Below are 14865 nucleotides of genomic sequence, written 5' to 3' on the forward strand. Positions count from 1 at the left end.
ACTACAAAAAACTCTGCCCTACACCACTCCAGGTCTACCCAAAATGACCATCAAAGTCTCAGAGGTCACAAAGCTTGTAACGCGGCTGATGGGTCACTTATTCCAGAGGCCATCACAAGGCCAGACCCATGAAGCCCAAAGCTGGAAGAAACCTCAGAGGGTGGTCTTGCCTAGTGATTTCCAATCAGGACCCCAAGACTTCAGGGGAACCTCTACTGGCCCCCATCTCCCTGGCATCAACCTGTACAGCACCCAGTTGGTTGTATATATCAAGCTACCTTGTAAGCTTGCATCTGAAGGGGTTCTAGTGGCTTAAAAAAATAGTTCAGCCCAGCCAGTGTGGCTTAGGAGTTGAGTGTTGACCCAGGAAACAGTAAGTCATGGTTCAATTCTCGGTCTGGGCACATGCCAGGGTTGCAGGCTCAATCCCCATGCAGGAAGCAGCTGCTCAATGATTCTCTCTCATCATTAATGTTTCTATCCTTCTCTCCCTCTCCCTCTCTCTGAAATTAATTTTTTTAAAAAATATTTAAATTAAAAAAACATAGTACAAAATTCCTGCTCCAGACCAACTCCTTCATCATTCAGATGAGGAAGCATTCAGGGAATCATGGGTGCCACACATACTGGTGTCAAGTGGTAAAGCTGGAAGAGAATTCTGGCCGCCTGACTCTCCCCACTGCCCCTCTCCTGAGGCTGCTCTTTCAAAGGCTCGCTTGGGCAGGGCCACAACCCTGGTCCTGTGTGGGTGAGACCTGGCTGGGGAACACAGAGATGATACTGAAGACACAATGCAGTGCCCACCATTGGGCACGGAGTCCGAGATGACCCTGGCTGCATCGGTGGAAGGGCGATGAACAATATGGAACTGTCCTGATGCTAGTCCTCTGCTATATATAGTTTCTCCCCTGAAATGACCTCACACAGCAGCAAAGCTTGTGGTGTGGCAAAACTGGCTATGTGTCCCCAACTCCAGAGAAGGAGAACACCGCTGAAGAACACAGGAGGTAAATGGGAAAGAAGGGGAGTCTGCAAGATAGGGGGTAGGGGAACAAGCTTCTGAGGCAAATCAGGAGAAATTTTTACCCTTAAACCCCTAGGCAACAGCAGAGAAGAGAAAACCTGAGACACTTGGGTAGTGGACGATGAAATACAAGTCTCAAGTCTGGGGTGCTGGAGCCCCTGGTTTCTCACAGGTTCTAGTCCTTGCTGCTCACAGATGTTGGGTGTCTCTTCCCAAACCACATCATTCATCTGCACCCCATTTGCAGGGATCAGCAGAGGCTCTCTTTGACCTAAATGCCCCCATTTACTCTCCAGACCTTCCCTACCTTGGTGTATACAGCTAACTCGACTCTATTGCCTAAAAGGAAAAAGGCTAGAAAGATAAACACCAAATGGGGAATGGGGACTCTCTGGGTGGTGGGAGTACAAAGATTTTCTCCTTTGGGCCTTCTGGTATTGTTCACATTTTTTAACATGAACACATATTACTTTTACAATAAAGAAAAACATATTACTTGCTTCTCTCCAACCTTACCCTCCAAACTCTCCTCACTTACCCCCAATACCTGTTCTATCCCACCTTAACTCTTTCTAAACTGTCTATACATTGTCTTGGTCTCTGCTTGTCTGTACACTGTCTGCTTGAAATGGTTTCACACTTTTGTCTTTGCTTCCTCCCCGCAGACAGATGAAAAGCCACATGTATAACATTTGCACACGTTTGCAGGAATGAGGCAGGATGTAGTAGAAAGGGCACAGGAACTGGAGTCAGATTTCCTGGGTCCAATACCAGCTCTACCTCTGACTTTGCAGGGCAGACCAACAGCCTGACCAGAAGTTTGACCTCTCTGAACCAGTTCCTTTAACTGAAGTCCTTAAAATTGCCAATTCCCTTCCCCTACATGATAAGGATGGGTTCTGAGCAAGACTGCCAACCTCACAATTTTTGAAGAAGTGATCATTTTACCTCTAAAACTAAGGCTCCGATCCAGCCTAAAAATGGGGTTCATCCATCCATACCCAAACTAGGTGGTGGGCTGCATTCAGGAAGGACAGGGTCCACAGGCTGAAGTCTCTCCTTGGATACTTCCTCTGGCCCAGGGCCCCTGGCATAGACAAATGCCCAAGGAGTGAGTGGTGCTGTCAGAAGTAGCGGGCTGAGCCTCTCTGTCCAGGACTGCAGGAAAAGTGTTTGACGACCAACAATGAGCCGGGCATCCAGTCCCCAGATCTTCCATGGGGCATGTGTCACGGAAGGACAGAGCTAGACTGAGCTTCAAACAGGAAGGGTCGGCTGCAGATTAAAGGGCCTGACGAAGCTTTCCCTCAGCCTATTGACTCCAAAAACCAGCCCATCCTACTCCCCAGGGAGAAGGCCCAAATAACAGTGCACACAGCCTGTGGAGGTTTTACAGTTTCATTTGGGGCCTTATAAAAAGCCATAATAACAATAAGCTTCCAGCCAAATAAGGCCCCCTTCTTCTCAGCAGCCAGCCTTGGAACGGGCCATGAATAAGAACATCAAATTGGGCCCTGACCGGTTTGGCTCAGTGGATAGAGCGTCAGCCTGTGGACTGAAGGGTCCCGGGTTCGATTCAGGTCAAGGGCATGTACCTTGATTGCGGGCACATACCCAGTGGGGGGGGGGGTGCAGGAGGCAGCTGATCGATGTTTCTCTCTCATTGATGTTTCTAACTCTCTATCCCTCTCCCTTCCTCTCTGTAAAAAAAATCAATAAAATATTTTTTTTTCTGGTCCAATAAAATATATTTAAAAAAATTTTTTTTTTTTAAAAAAAAGAACATCAAATTGGGCCAGACCACGATGAGCTCTGGGCTCTGTGAACCTGATGTGAGAGCACAGAGGGAAGAAGAGCAATCAGCAACCAAAGAAGTAGGCCTGGGATGTAAACACGGCATTCAGAGCATCCCCAGCTCCCAGGACTGCCTCCTTAGCTGACCCTGGACCCTCGGCACTGTGTCATGGATCTACCCACTGGAGATGCTTAGGTGGAAGTGTGTTTGGAAAAAATAAAAAGAGATCACAGAAGCTCTAGTATTCATCACACTGTAATCTCCTGGAGGAAAGGAATGGACTCTCTGTGATATGCCCTGGGCGCAGCACAGTGCCCAGTGTCAGGCAGATGCAGTGAATATTTAGTTTCCCATTGTGGTTAAGGAACAGGCCTTGGGATACAACTACCAGGATTCGAACAACAGTTCATCTGCTTTCATGGACAAATGTCTTAACCTCCCTGAGCCTCAGCTTCCTCATCTATAAAGTGGAGGTTATTATGCCTAACTTACAGGGCTGATGTGAAAACTGAAAGCAATGAAGTCAAACACCTAGTAGGGTGCCTAACACATATGTAACAGAAAATTAATAAACGATACCAATTTCAGTGATGGTGATTCCTGAAGCTGCTGAGAGCGCTCAGGAAATGAAATGGTCAGTCACATGACCGTCTATTTGGGGGAAAGAGTGCATTCTCTAAGTAAATAACCAATATCATGCAATATCCCATTTAGAGAGAACAGTGTGGTCTGTTTCCTAAGCACAGCATGGGAATGGGGAGAGGTGGAAGAAGGGACAAATCCACGAAGGTTGTCACCAAGTGCACTTGCTGGCACATTCAAGATGTGTAGTGTGAGAACTGGCAGAAGTGGACTATTTGCTAGTCATGAGTGACAATGACGTCAGTAAACCAGCTCTACCTGTTTAGAGCCCAATGAGCCCTTAAATTGAAATTGACAGTGAGGTAGATATTGCATGGAAGGAACCAGGGCTGAGAATCAAGAACTGGTCCAGAATCCAAAATCTTCCATTTCTCACAGTGTTATAATGCACATAATAGTAGATATCACTGGGCCTCTCTCCTTAAATGAGGATCATCTCACCCTCAGTGAATTACTAAGAGGATTGGATGAGATGTGTATGAAGTACCTACTGCACAGCCTGCCACACAATAGTGGCTCAATAAATAGCAGTATATACTAATTATAAAACAAATGGTTTTTTTATTCTAGTTACAGGGGGCTGTGTGTTAAGTGTTAATGTTTATCGCCAGTTTCTTGGAAGTTCATGGAGGAGGTGTTTGCAATTGACAAAGTGTATCAGAGAAATATAGAAGGCTCCAAGAAGGAATCCCAGCGGATCCAGAAATGTCTGACAAGCTGAAGATGGGCCACAGCAAACTAAGGGTGCTCCAGAGCCTTGACCTACCAGGCAAGTAATATTTGCATCTGTAAGAAGATAGCCCGAAAAGTAGCCACTAGTTGTTGTTGGAATCAGCAAGAATGTGGAGGTGTTGCAAGGGATTTGTTACTAACAAGAGTTGAAGTTCTTAAGTGTTTGTGAATGATTCACGTTTTTTTTTAATGAAGTTGAATTCAAGACTATCTCTATACAAACACCATTCTTGGGCAACTTACTTCCAATTTGCTTTCCTGAACGAATGATTGTAATGACAAGAACAATAGATAACCAGTTAGCACTAGTATATTCAATGGAAATTAGGTTTTGTATATAAACTTCATTGGCCTTGCTTCACAATTTGGGGGGGAGGGGAGGAACAATTTGGAGACAGCTAGTATAAATACAGTGACAAGCATGGTGAAATAGTAAAAAAATAATAACTACCATTTATTGGGTATTTTAATATGTCCCAGGCACCATTTAAGGACTTTATGTTCATTAACTCATTTAATTCTCATGACAACCCCATGGAGTAGGTATTATTATCTCCATTTTACACATAAGGAAAGTGAGGCGCCCCCCAAATCCAGAACAATTTGCTTGAGGCTAATGAGCTGGAGGAGCTGGGATAATAAAATGCAAATAGTCGCTACATAAATAAAATACTTGTCATAACTGTCATAATTATCTTCCACCAAAAGAAAACGATATCTTATAAAGATCCTCTTTGAAAGATCTCAGATATTGCAAATCAAAACAAATGCATGGCCAGCGCTTTCTATATACTCTGACTCCAGGGAAGGGCCAGAGAGCGGCCCAAATCTGATTTCCCCGCAGGATAGGGGTGGGTACACTCCGCTCCTCCCAACACTCTAAGCTGAACAGGAGTCAGTAGAATACAAATCCCCAAAGGAACACTGAATTTGGCCTTGGTTATTGTCATGAACTACCTACTGCTATCATTTGCTAAGCATCTGCTGTGTGTGGGCATCTTGCTGATCACTTTACACACAGGATCCCATATACTAGTAATCCTTGACTACACTACCCTTGCCACCATTTTACAGATGTGGAAAGTAAGGCTCTGACCTGAGGCTTTCTCACTACTCTGTCACTTCTTTGTCAATAACCTTGAGCAGCTTAGCACCCTCACTAAGTCTCAGTATCCTCATCCATAAACCAGGAAAAACGATTCCTGCCCTGCCTACCTAACAGGATGGGTGTGGCGATCAAATGATACATTATACTTGAGAAAGCACTTTGAAAACTGTAAAATGCTGAGCAGAGCAATGGATGGATCGTTAGTCTTATTAATTACGAAGAATGACACCTGATCCTGTAAGCACTTAGCTAATGTGACGCTGTTGCTTCTTTTCCCTTGGGAATTTGGGAGTAATTCTGTCTGCAGAGCTAGGGCACTCTTTTCAAGTCTCTGGCATCTGGGAGTTGGAAAGAGCAGTTCCTTCTGGGAGGAGGAGGAGGAGGAAACACAATGCTTGCATTCTACTTGTTTCTCTTTAGGAACACAATCTTGGTTGAGATTCTACTGCTCCTAGTAAACTCAGCCTTCAAAAAACATTCAATGAATATTTATTGAGCACCTACTATGTGCCAGGCATATGTGGCTCCTAAGTGTGCAGGCTGGGGTCTAGCTGCTGGAAAATTAAAGGAGGTGACAGAAACAGGAGGGGAGCAGAGTGGTCCCTGTCCTTGAAGCTCGGCAGACTTCACAGCTGACCACCTAGATTCATTTCATGGGGGTTGGAGGAGGGAGCTGACAGCACAATGGAATGAGCACTGGAATTGAGTCAAAGTGCTTAAGCTGAGTCCCATGACCACGAGCAATCCATTTACCTTCCTGACCAGCAGTTCTCAACCTGTGGGTCGCGACCCCTTTGGCGGTCAAACGACCCTTTCACAGGGGTCGCGCCTAAAACCATCCTGCATATCAGATATTTACATTACGATTCATAACAGTAGCAACATTACAATTATGAAGTAGCAACGAAAATAATTTTATGGTTGGGTCACAACATAAGGAACTGTATTTAAAGGGCTAGAAGGTTGAGAACCACTGTTCCAGACCATCAGCTTTCCCAAATGTAAAATGAGTAAAAATGTCCCCATAGGCAAAATGGGAAGAATCAAATAAGATGATTGTCTGAATGGATCTAGCATGTTGCCTGGAGGTACTCAATAATAAACACTTATTTTAAAAAACATTTAATTCCAGTGAAAATAAACTACAGTGACCAAAAGCCTGGGCTCTGAAATCAGACCACTTGGGTTCCAGTCCTGGCTCTGTTGTTTACAGCTGTGACCGTAGGCAGGAGGTGTTAACTTTCTAAGGTTTGATTTCTTCATCTGTAAAAAGGTGATAATAGTTGTGAGGATTGACAGAGATGCTGCACGGTAATGTTCCCATGTTCCCGGCACATGGTAAATACCCACCTGTTGCTATTGCAGCTCTTCAAGCCCTAAAAACAACAAAACTCCATCCATGAGCTTGACTCTAGGATCCAGGCTACTTGGGGACCAGTTGGCTGCCTAGGCTTGGGCTCTGGTGCCAGCCTCCCAGAGGAGACAGGTACAAATGAGGCCACCCCGTTCCCCACTGCCCTCACCCCTTACCCTGCAGAAAGAAGGGGCTCCAGACCTTTTCCTTACAGCTGTCTCTTTCCAAGGGCGATAGATACAGGAGTTGAGGGCCTGGGGCTGGTCAGAGGTATGGGAGCACATTGTACTCAGTCCCCCTTCCTAGGGGGCTCAGAAAGCAGAGAGATCTTGTCCCCAACAGCTCAGAGAGAAGCACATGGCCTTGAACAGCAGTCAAGCACCATGTTACCATGTCACCGTAACACTCCATACCTTTCATTGAGCACTACATTCTTCACTTGAACCACAGTCCTGCATCTCTCACATGCAAAAAGGAGCTAAAAAAAAGTGGTGCTCAGAGTAAGATAGCAATAACATCTTTGGGAGCCAGATAAATGATAACACAGAAATGCTTTGCTTAACAGGAGACATCCATCCATCCATCCATTCATCCATCCCAACTATTGACCACATAGTTAGAAACCAAATTCTGACTGACCAGAAAAATGTCACAGACTCTCCCCACCCAAGCTCCTGTATTTGCCTCTCTGGGGGACCCGTCAAGCTTCACTTTGAGCCCATCTACTCTTTCTCTAGGCATAATTCTAACAAGTTCAAGAAATGAGAGGGGCTGCTATTTGAGCCCAGCAGATGGGATTTCAAGAAGTGAATACTTCAATAAGATACCACTTCACACTCATTAGGATGGCTACTACCTAAATATGAGCATGGGCGCGCGCGCGCGTGCACACACACACACACTCATACACACACAAAGCAAACAAACAAAAAAGACACACAGAAAATAACAAGTATTAGCAAGGATGTGAAGAAATTGGAACCCTCATGCATTGCTGGTGGGAATGTAAAATGGCACAGCCACTGAAGAAAACAGTACACTGTTTTCCTCAGAAATTAAAATACGATCCAGCATTCCATTTCTAGGCGTACACACAAAAGAACTGAAAGCAGGGTCTCAAACACATATTTGTACAGTCATGTTCACAGCAGTATTATTCACAATAGCCAAAAGGTGGAAGCAACCTAAGTGTCCTATGATGGCTTATGGGTAAGCAAAATGTAGTATATACATACAATGGAGTATTATTCAGCCCTAAAAATAAGGAAAATTCTAACACATGCTACAACATGCATGAAACTTGATAATGCTATGCTGAGTGAAATAAGCCAGACACAGAAGAACAAATACTGTATGATTCCAGTTTTATGAGATACCTAAAGTAATCAAATTCATAGACAGAAAGTTGAATAGCAGTTGCCAGGGGCTGAGAGAAGGGGAGAATGGGAAGCTGGTGTTTAATGGGTACAAAGGTTCAGTTTGGGACGATGAAACAAGTTCTGGAGATGAATGGTGGTGATGGCTGTACAGCAGCATGAATGTACTTAATGTTACAGAACTGTACACTTAAAAGTGATCAAAATGATAAATTTTATGTTATGTGTATTTAACCACAAGTTTTTACTAGGGAGGGAAGGAAGTGACCATTGACTACCAGGGAGAAAACAGAGCAACAATTATAGGTGGAAACATGAACCCCAAAAGCACAGCAGCAGAGAACCATTTAGTTTGGGGCCCACTGCCCTAGAGACTCATAAGCCCAAAGGCCTGACACCGTCATAACACAATAACTGATCAGGCAAGACCCACTCTTCTAATTCAGAGCCAGGGACAGGACTCAGAGCCTCCTCGCACCAATGCTGCTGCCTGGGACCTGGAGGTAGGGCTTCTGAACAGGCTCTGCCTTGGCCATTTCCTTCTGCCTGCCACCATCTCTCCTCTCTTTTCAGATACAAAGACTTTTGAGAGAAAGAAGCTTTTGATGTTCCCACCTCCACCAAGCAAGTGCTTTGTATATATAGATGCGAACTCAACATTTCAAGTTGCAGAGGTTATTCATGCTCAGCATAGTTTGCTTATAAGCATATCATCCATTTCAGAATGAATCCCATCCAAAAATGTTTTAAAACATTTCTTTTATAGTTTTGTTCCTTTAAAAAGAGTAAACTTCAATGTTATGTGTGAAGGGAATTGCTGGCTAAGGTTTTGTGCGTAAAAATTCTGTAGCTTTGGATAATAGAAACTATGTTCACAGTCTTTTTTCATCCAGGATCTCACTTGATTCTTACAACCTCTTTAGGAGGTCCGCAGGGTACACATGGGGAAACGGAGTTCAGAGAGACCAAGAGGCTTGTCCAAAGTAACACACAATTAGGAAGGAGCAGAGAACCAAGGTTTATTTCCCATTAATGCCAGATGAGGCTCTGAGTTGGGACCTCATATGTGAGCAGATAGTGCAGCCATGAAAGCAATTTTTAAAACAGTGTCAGCTTATTTTATCCCTACAACATCCCTCTGAAGTCAACTGGAGATATTATCATATTTTTATTTATCAAACAGAGGATCAACTGAGCACAAACAAATGACTGGCCCAAGATCACTACTCAAAAAAGTGGCAAAGAGACTAGACCTCCTCCCTTTTCAATACATTTGACTTTGACCACTTCCCTCCAATGTCTTGGCCTTAGCACACTTGAAACTTAAAGGAGCCCAGGCAGTTTTTATATAGGTTGCACCATATTTCTGTGAACTCGGCAGGGAGTAGATATACCTTTATTCTCGTTTGTTAATAGCTGGAAAAGAAAAGAGAAGTTAAAGAAATCTTCAAGTTTCTTTCAACTCTAAAATTCTATGATTCTAAAAATTCCCCAACAAGTCAATGGGGTAGAGAGGCCTGGAATCCACATCACCCTCCTCCCTGCCTCAGCCTGTTAGACTACCCCATCACTTCCCCTTGAGTTTATGACTACAAACACCATGTGTATCTGGGAGAGGTGTCCACTCTTACATAGATGCACACATAAAATGGCTAGAAAGTGCTACTCCCTGGCTAGAACCCTAGAAGAGGGCTTCACTTTGCTCTCCTGCTTCAGCCCTAGTATCTTCTAGAAAGAGGCTCCCAAACCACAGGGAATTATACTTCAGGTATTTGAGACCTTCCTAGTCCTTGGGTGAGAGAGAAATCAGTCCCAGGAACATAACACCACTCTGAGGTGGCAGCTTAAGTCCCTTCCATCAAATACCTGCCCTAACACCCATCTAAGATGGGAACACAATCAGATCTGCTCATTCCTGCTTTTCTATAAACCTCACCAATTCCGTTACACACACTAGTTTCATCATTAGGCATCTACTATACACCAGGCGCTGCTCTAGGTACCAGGGAATGAACAAATAAAAATCTCTGGCCACATCCAGTAGGGGAGACAGCCAATGTCAGGTAATGATAAGTGATGTAAAGAAAAATAAAATAGGGAATAGTGGTAGATAATGCTGAGAACAGGTGGTGAAAGGAAGAGGTCGATTTCTAAAAGAATAGCCTGGGAGGGCTTAACTGAAAAGCAATGTTTGAGGAGATGGAGGAGAAGAGGGAGGGAGGGACCCATTCAGATATCAGAGGCTGGAACAGGGAATGAAGAGCAAAAGATGGTTTAAGAAAATTAAGCTGGTGAAAATCCTATTATGTCTTGTAGGCCAACACAAGGACTTTGAATGAGATGGGAGCAAAGGAGTAACAAAATCTGACTTACAGTTTACAGCATCACTCTCGCTGCTGTGCTGAAAATAGTCTGTCGAGAGACAAGGGAGGAAGTAGGAAGGTCAGTTAAGAGGCCAATGGTAGCTTAGACCAGGGTGAAAGTGGTGAAGACGGTGAGAGTCAGGTTCTGGATATATTTAAGGCAAAGCCAACAAAATCTATTGATTAAGTGGATGTGGGATGTGAGAGGAAGGGAGGAGTCAGGGATGACTCTAGAATGTTGGGGGCCTGGGCAACTGGAAGGATTAAATCACCATTAACTGTGATGGGAAAGTGTGGAAGGAGCAAGGGTGTGGATTCTATTTGGGGCATATTAATCTGAGGAGCCTTTTAGACATTAGATGTGTTATGTAGGCAGCAAACTATATAAGGCTAGACAGGATGGGCTGAAATGATAAATGTGGGTGTCCCCAGCATATATAATAACAATACATAATTATATGTATAATCATACAAGATTTCCATGTATGACCACATGTAATTTGTAAGACTATATGTTTATTATCTGTCCCCCTAAACTGTAAGTTTCATGTGGCCAAGGACCAGGTCTGTTCACAGCCAGTAAGGTGCCTGGCACTCAGTAAATATTTACTGAGCAAATGGAGAAGTTGCCCAATTCCTCTCTCAAGAATAGCCACAGCAGCCCACACAATGAGATGCTGATTCGTTGCCAAGCCCAACCAGCCCAAAACAGGGCCCTGGGTCTGTCCATCCCTAGCTTGAGATTCCAGAATGTAAGTGGATACGCCTGGCACACCAGAGTCAGATATTTGGGTTTCAGCCCTGCCACATTCTCAAAGGGTGGAGCTGGGCAAGAGATTGGCCTGCTCTACCACCTCTATTTCATCCTGGGGTGGCCAGGGGAAGGGCTGCCTTACTCACTCACTTCTTGGGCAGAGCTATTGATCTACCCAGGGTATATGTATGGGGTGGCAGGAGCCCCCCAAAGGAGTAAACCCCCAAGTATTCTCTGAAGTATGCAAGGGCCTCCCAGGATCTGAAGGGGAGAACATAGACCACTGAGTTTGCATTAAGAGTAACAGTTAACGGTGGTGGGCAGGAAGAGATTAACTGGAGAACAATATGCATTGCCCATGAAGACAGACAATAGCGTGGTGAAGGCCTGGATCAGGGTGGGAACAGGATTATGGAGGACAAGAGGGAAAAAGGAGGGACATCTGTAATACTCTCAATAATACAGTTTTTAAAAATGAATAACAGGTTTTTTGTTTTTTAAATATATTTTTATTGATTTCAGAGAGGAAGGGAGAGGGAGAGAGAGATAGAAACATCAATGATAATGATAAGAATCATTGATCAGCTGCCTCCTACACACCCCCAACTGGGGATCATGCCTGCAACTCAGGCATGTGCCCTTGACCGAAATCGAACCTGGGACCCTTCAGTCCGCAATCCGACGCTCTAGCCACTGAGCCCAACCTGCTAGGGCTGAATAACAGTTTTTAAAAAGTGACAATCACAAAACTTGATGAGATGAGAGGACCGCCTAATTCTTCCAGCTAATGCAATACTGCCTGACCAGTGGGTGTCAAGTCTCTGCTTCACCTGTCAAGTGACTAGGAAGACAGAACTAAGGCCAAAGGGTGACAATGCATAAGATTTCAACTCAATGACTTTCAAGTTGGATAGTTCCCTTTGTGAAGATGATTACAATGGCTCTCTAATGATATAGTATAACCCCCCTTCCCTTTCTCAAATATTAAAAGTGTGACCCAGAGAGGACTGATGACTTGCCCACGGTCACCCAGCTACAGGCCCAAGACTACAGCTCATATGCTAGCTCTCTGTGAGGCTTTCTTCCATTACATCAGTGACCAAGGAAAGGTAAGCATTAGCGTTAGCATTACAGTAGGAGCTAGGGGAATTTTAAGCATTAGTGTTACAACATACAACTGTCCTTAGCAAAGGATAAGCTGTAGATGTTATAGGAATGCCATGTGCACACTGAGATTAAGGATTCCTTCCCTTATACCAAACTTATCATGTTATAGTTCCCCTTGGCTTTGGATATTAATAAAGCTATTTATAGCTAGGACCCACAGAATTGCAAAAATTACACACTAGAAGGTAGAAAATATAGAAATATACTTCAATAAAATGTTTACATGAAAAATTCAGATGGTAAGATGAAGTTGAGACAGCTTTCTAAAGTCAACAAATATTGAGTGCTTCCTTTGTATGTCACTGAGCTAAGTGTCGAGTATGTATGTGTGCCTGTGTGTATGGTTAAATGAATGAATGAGAAAGACAAACAGACACACACACACAAGGATAAGACAGAACCTAACTCTTCAAGGCTTGCAATGTAGTTGCTGATATAAGACTGTAAACATCAAAGAAATGACTAATAATATGGAGTAGACAATTGTTAAGTAAGTGACATGATGTATCTGAACGAGTTCTCAGAAGAAGCAATCAGATCTACTGAGGAGGGGGTGAAACTGTCAGGCAAGGTGCTTCTAGAAAAATATTGGGTTTGAGGTGAAACTTAAAGGGAAGAAGGCTCTTAATAAGCAGTGGGGAATAGCAGGAGCAAACACTGGTGGCCTTATTGTCAGGGAAGAGAAAGAAATCACACCTTAAATGGAAGGATTGTTCTTGTAAACAAGGGAAGATACAAAATTTTTTCTGAACATAGAACTATATGGTTTGGAACAGGTTAATTTAATAAACATCATCTGGGGGTTGCCCACCATGTACAGGCACTGGATGAATGACTGAAGATGAACTTGCCTTTGGTAGGGAACTAACTTCAGCCTGGGAGATGAGTTGCATTTGAGGTGACAAGGCTGTGAAGTACAGTGGGGAGGGGCAGGTTTGTAAGACCTGCTGAAGGAAGAAACAGCAAGTCCAAGTGACTGGCTGGAAGGAAGAGGGCAGAAAGCAGAGAAAACCAGCAGAGAGAGATTTTCAAAGAATAAAGTTAGGCATCTGGAAGAATGGAAGAGCAAAGGGAAGGGGACTGAGGGAAGAGATGCAGAGCTTGGTTTTAGAGGTGTGGAATCTGAGGATAACTACATCAGAGTGTCCAGTGGGCATTTAGAGATATTAGTCTAATGTTCAAGAGGAAATAGTTGAAAATACAGCATATGGGTATTCCCAATGGACAAAGGTTTGTGATACTGAATAAGATTTCTCTAAGGAGAGTAATGAGAGAAAAAAATGAAATGTCAAACTGACCCATGGGTGTGTCCACACCTAGCAGTGAGATCACACACACACACACACACACACACACACACACACACACAGAAACAAGATAGTCTAATAATGCCAAAAAAGGAAGGGGAGAATTTCAAGTAGGAGTTTCAAATGCAACAAAATCAATTATGTGAACTGAGCACATAGATAATAAACATTTGTTAACTGAATGAATGAATGAATGAAAGAGGGCGCTTGGGTTTGAGAATCAACTTTCCTCAGTCAGAATGGCCCGGGTTGCCAAGAGGATCTCAATGTTAAATTTTACCCCTCCCCCATAAAAGTACATTTCTCCTTCTACAAGTCATCCTGTCCACCACACAGACATCCTTCCCCGATTCCCCCATGTTTCCCCCTCGTCCACCTTTCCAATTTCTGCAACCCAGTCAACACACCTTCGGCATCAAAGGAGACAGGAAACTCCAACTAAAGTTTCCACTTCACTAACTACTCTGCCTGTGGCTTCTCTTACATCAGGGGATATGTGGCAATTGGGTGGGAGAGGAGACTCTTCTAGTCCCAGCTGTACTACTAACCAGCTGTGTGGGTTTGGGCAAGTTACTCAACCTCGCTGGATCTGGGCTTTCTCGGATTGGAGGAGGTCGGGTCTACTTGGGTTCTAGACAGGTTTCGGAGGCGCCTTGCACCTCTAACGTCCACGATTTTATCATTCTCAGGAGGTCCTTGCAACACCCCCAGAGAAGGAAGTCAGTACGAGGCCGAGACTGGGGCAACGACAGTCAGACTTCTCCCCGAGGCGAGGCGTCGGGACAGGAGGGCACCAAGAAAGTGAGCAGGCGCTGCCCGGCCCTCGCGGATCACCAGGGAGCAGATCCCATTCCCACGGCCGGGAAGGATCCCAACAAACCCCAGGGCGATTCCCCACTTTTCCAAGACTCCGAGACGGCCCGGAGACTCCAGAAAGCCCTGCGGGAAAAATACAGATTTCTTTCCCAGAGTCCTGCGGTGCTTCTGCAAGTCGGATTCCGGCAGACACGATCTGCAGCCGGATAAAGAAATGACACAGCCTTTGGAAGGAGCGGCGGTTCTCGCCTCGCTCGCTGAGTTCTGGGGACGCCCGGCCACCCTCGCGTCCTGCGGTTCTGCAAGTCGGATTCCGGCAGACACGATCTGCAGCCGGATAAAGAAATGACACAGCCTTTGGAAGGAGCGGCGGTTCTCCTCGCGCTCGCTGAGTTCTGGGGACGCCCGGCCACCCTCGCTGAGCCCC

The 14865-nt window shown here is 44.6% G+C and overlaps 2 protein-coding genes across 2 annotated transcripts in view; both read right to left on the reverse strand.

Annotated features, from left to right (window-relative positions):
- ANKRD2 (ankyrin repeat domain 2 (stretch responsive muscle)) overlaps positions 1–14865 on the reverse strand; it is an 86654-nt gene that overhangs the window by 51854 nt on the left and 19935 nt on the right. The window contains exon 2 of the mRNA XM_014532640.1: positions 10405–10443. The gene's annotated coding sequence lies outside the window, so the exon portion shown is untranslated. The remainder of the gene's footprint in view (positions 1–10404; positions 10444–14865) is intronic.
- The window catches only part of UBTD1 (ubiquitin domain containing 1), a 75469-nt gene that overhangs the window by 40669 nt on the left and 19935 nt on the right, over positions 1–14865 (reverse strand). The window contains exon 2 of the mRNA XM_005885409.2: positions 1973–2111. Coding sequence (XP_005885471.1) covers positions 1973–2015 — 43 coding nt within the window. The 5' untranslated portion in view covers positions 2016–2111. The remainder of the gene's footprint in view (positions 1–1972; positions 2112–14865) is intronic.

The sequence above is a fragment of the Myotis brandtii genome, unplaced genomic scaffold, assembly GCF_000412655.1.
Source record: "Myotis brandtii unplaced genomic scaffold, ASM41265v1 scaffold902, whole genome shotgun sequence".
Lineage (NCBI taxonomy): Eukaryota > Metazoa > Chordata > Mammalia > Chiroptera > Vespertilionidae > Myotis > Myotis brandtii.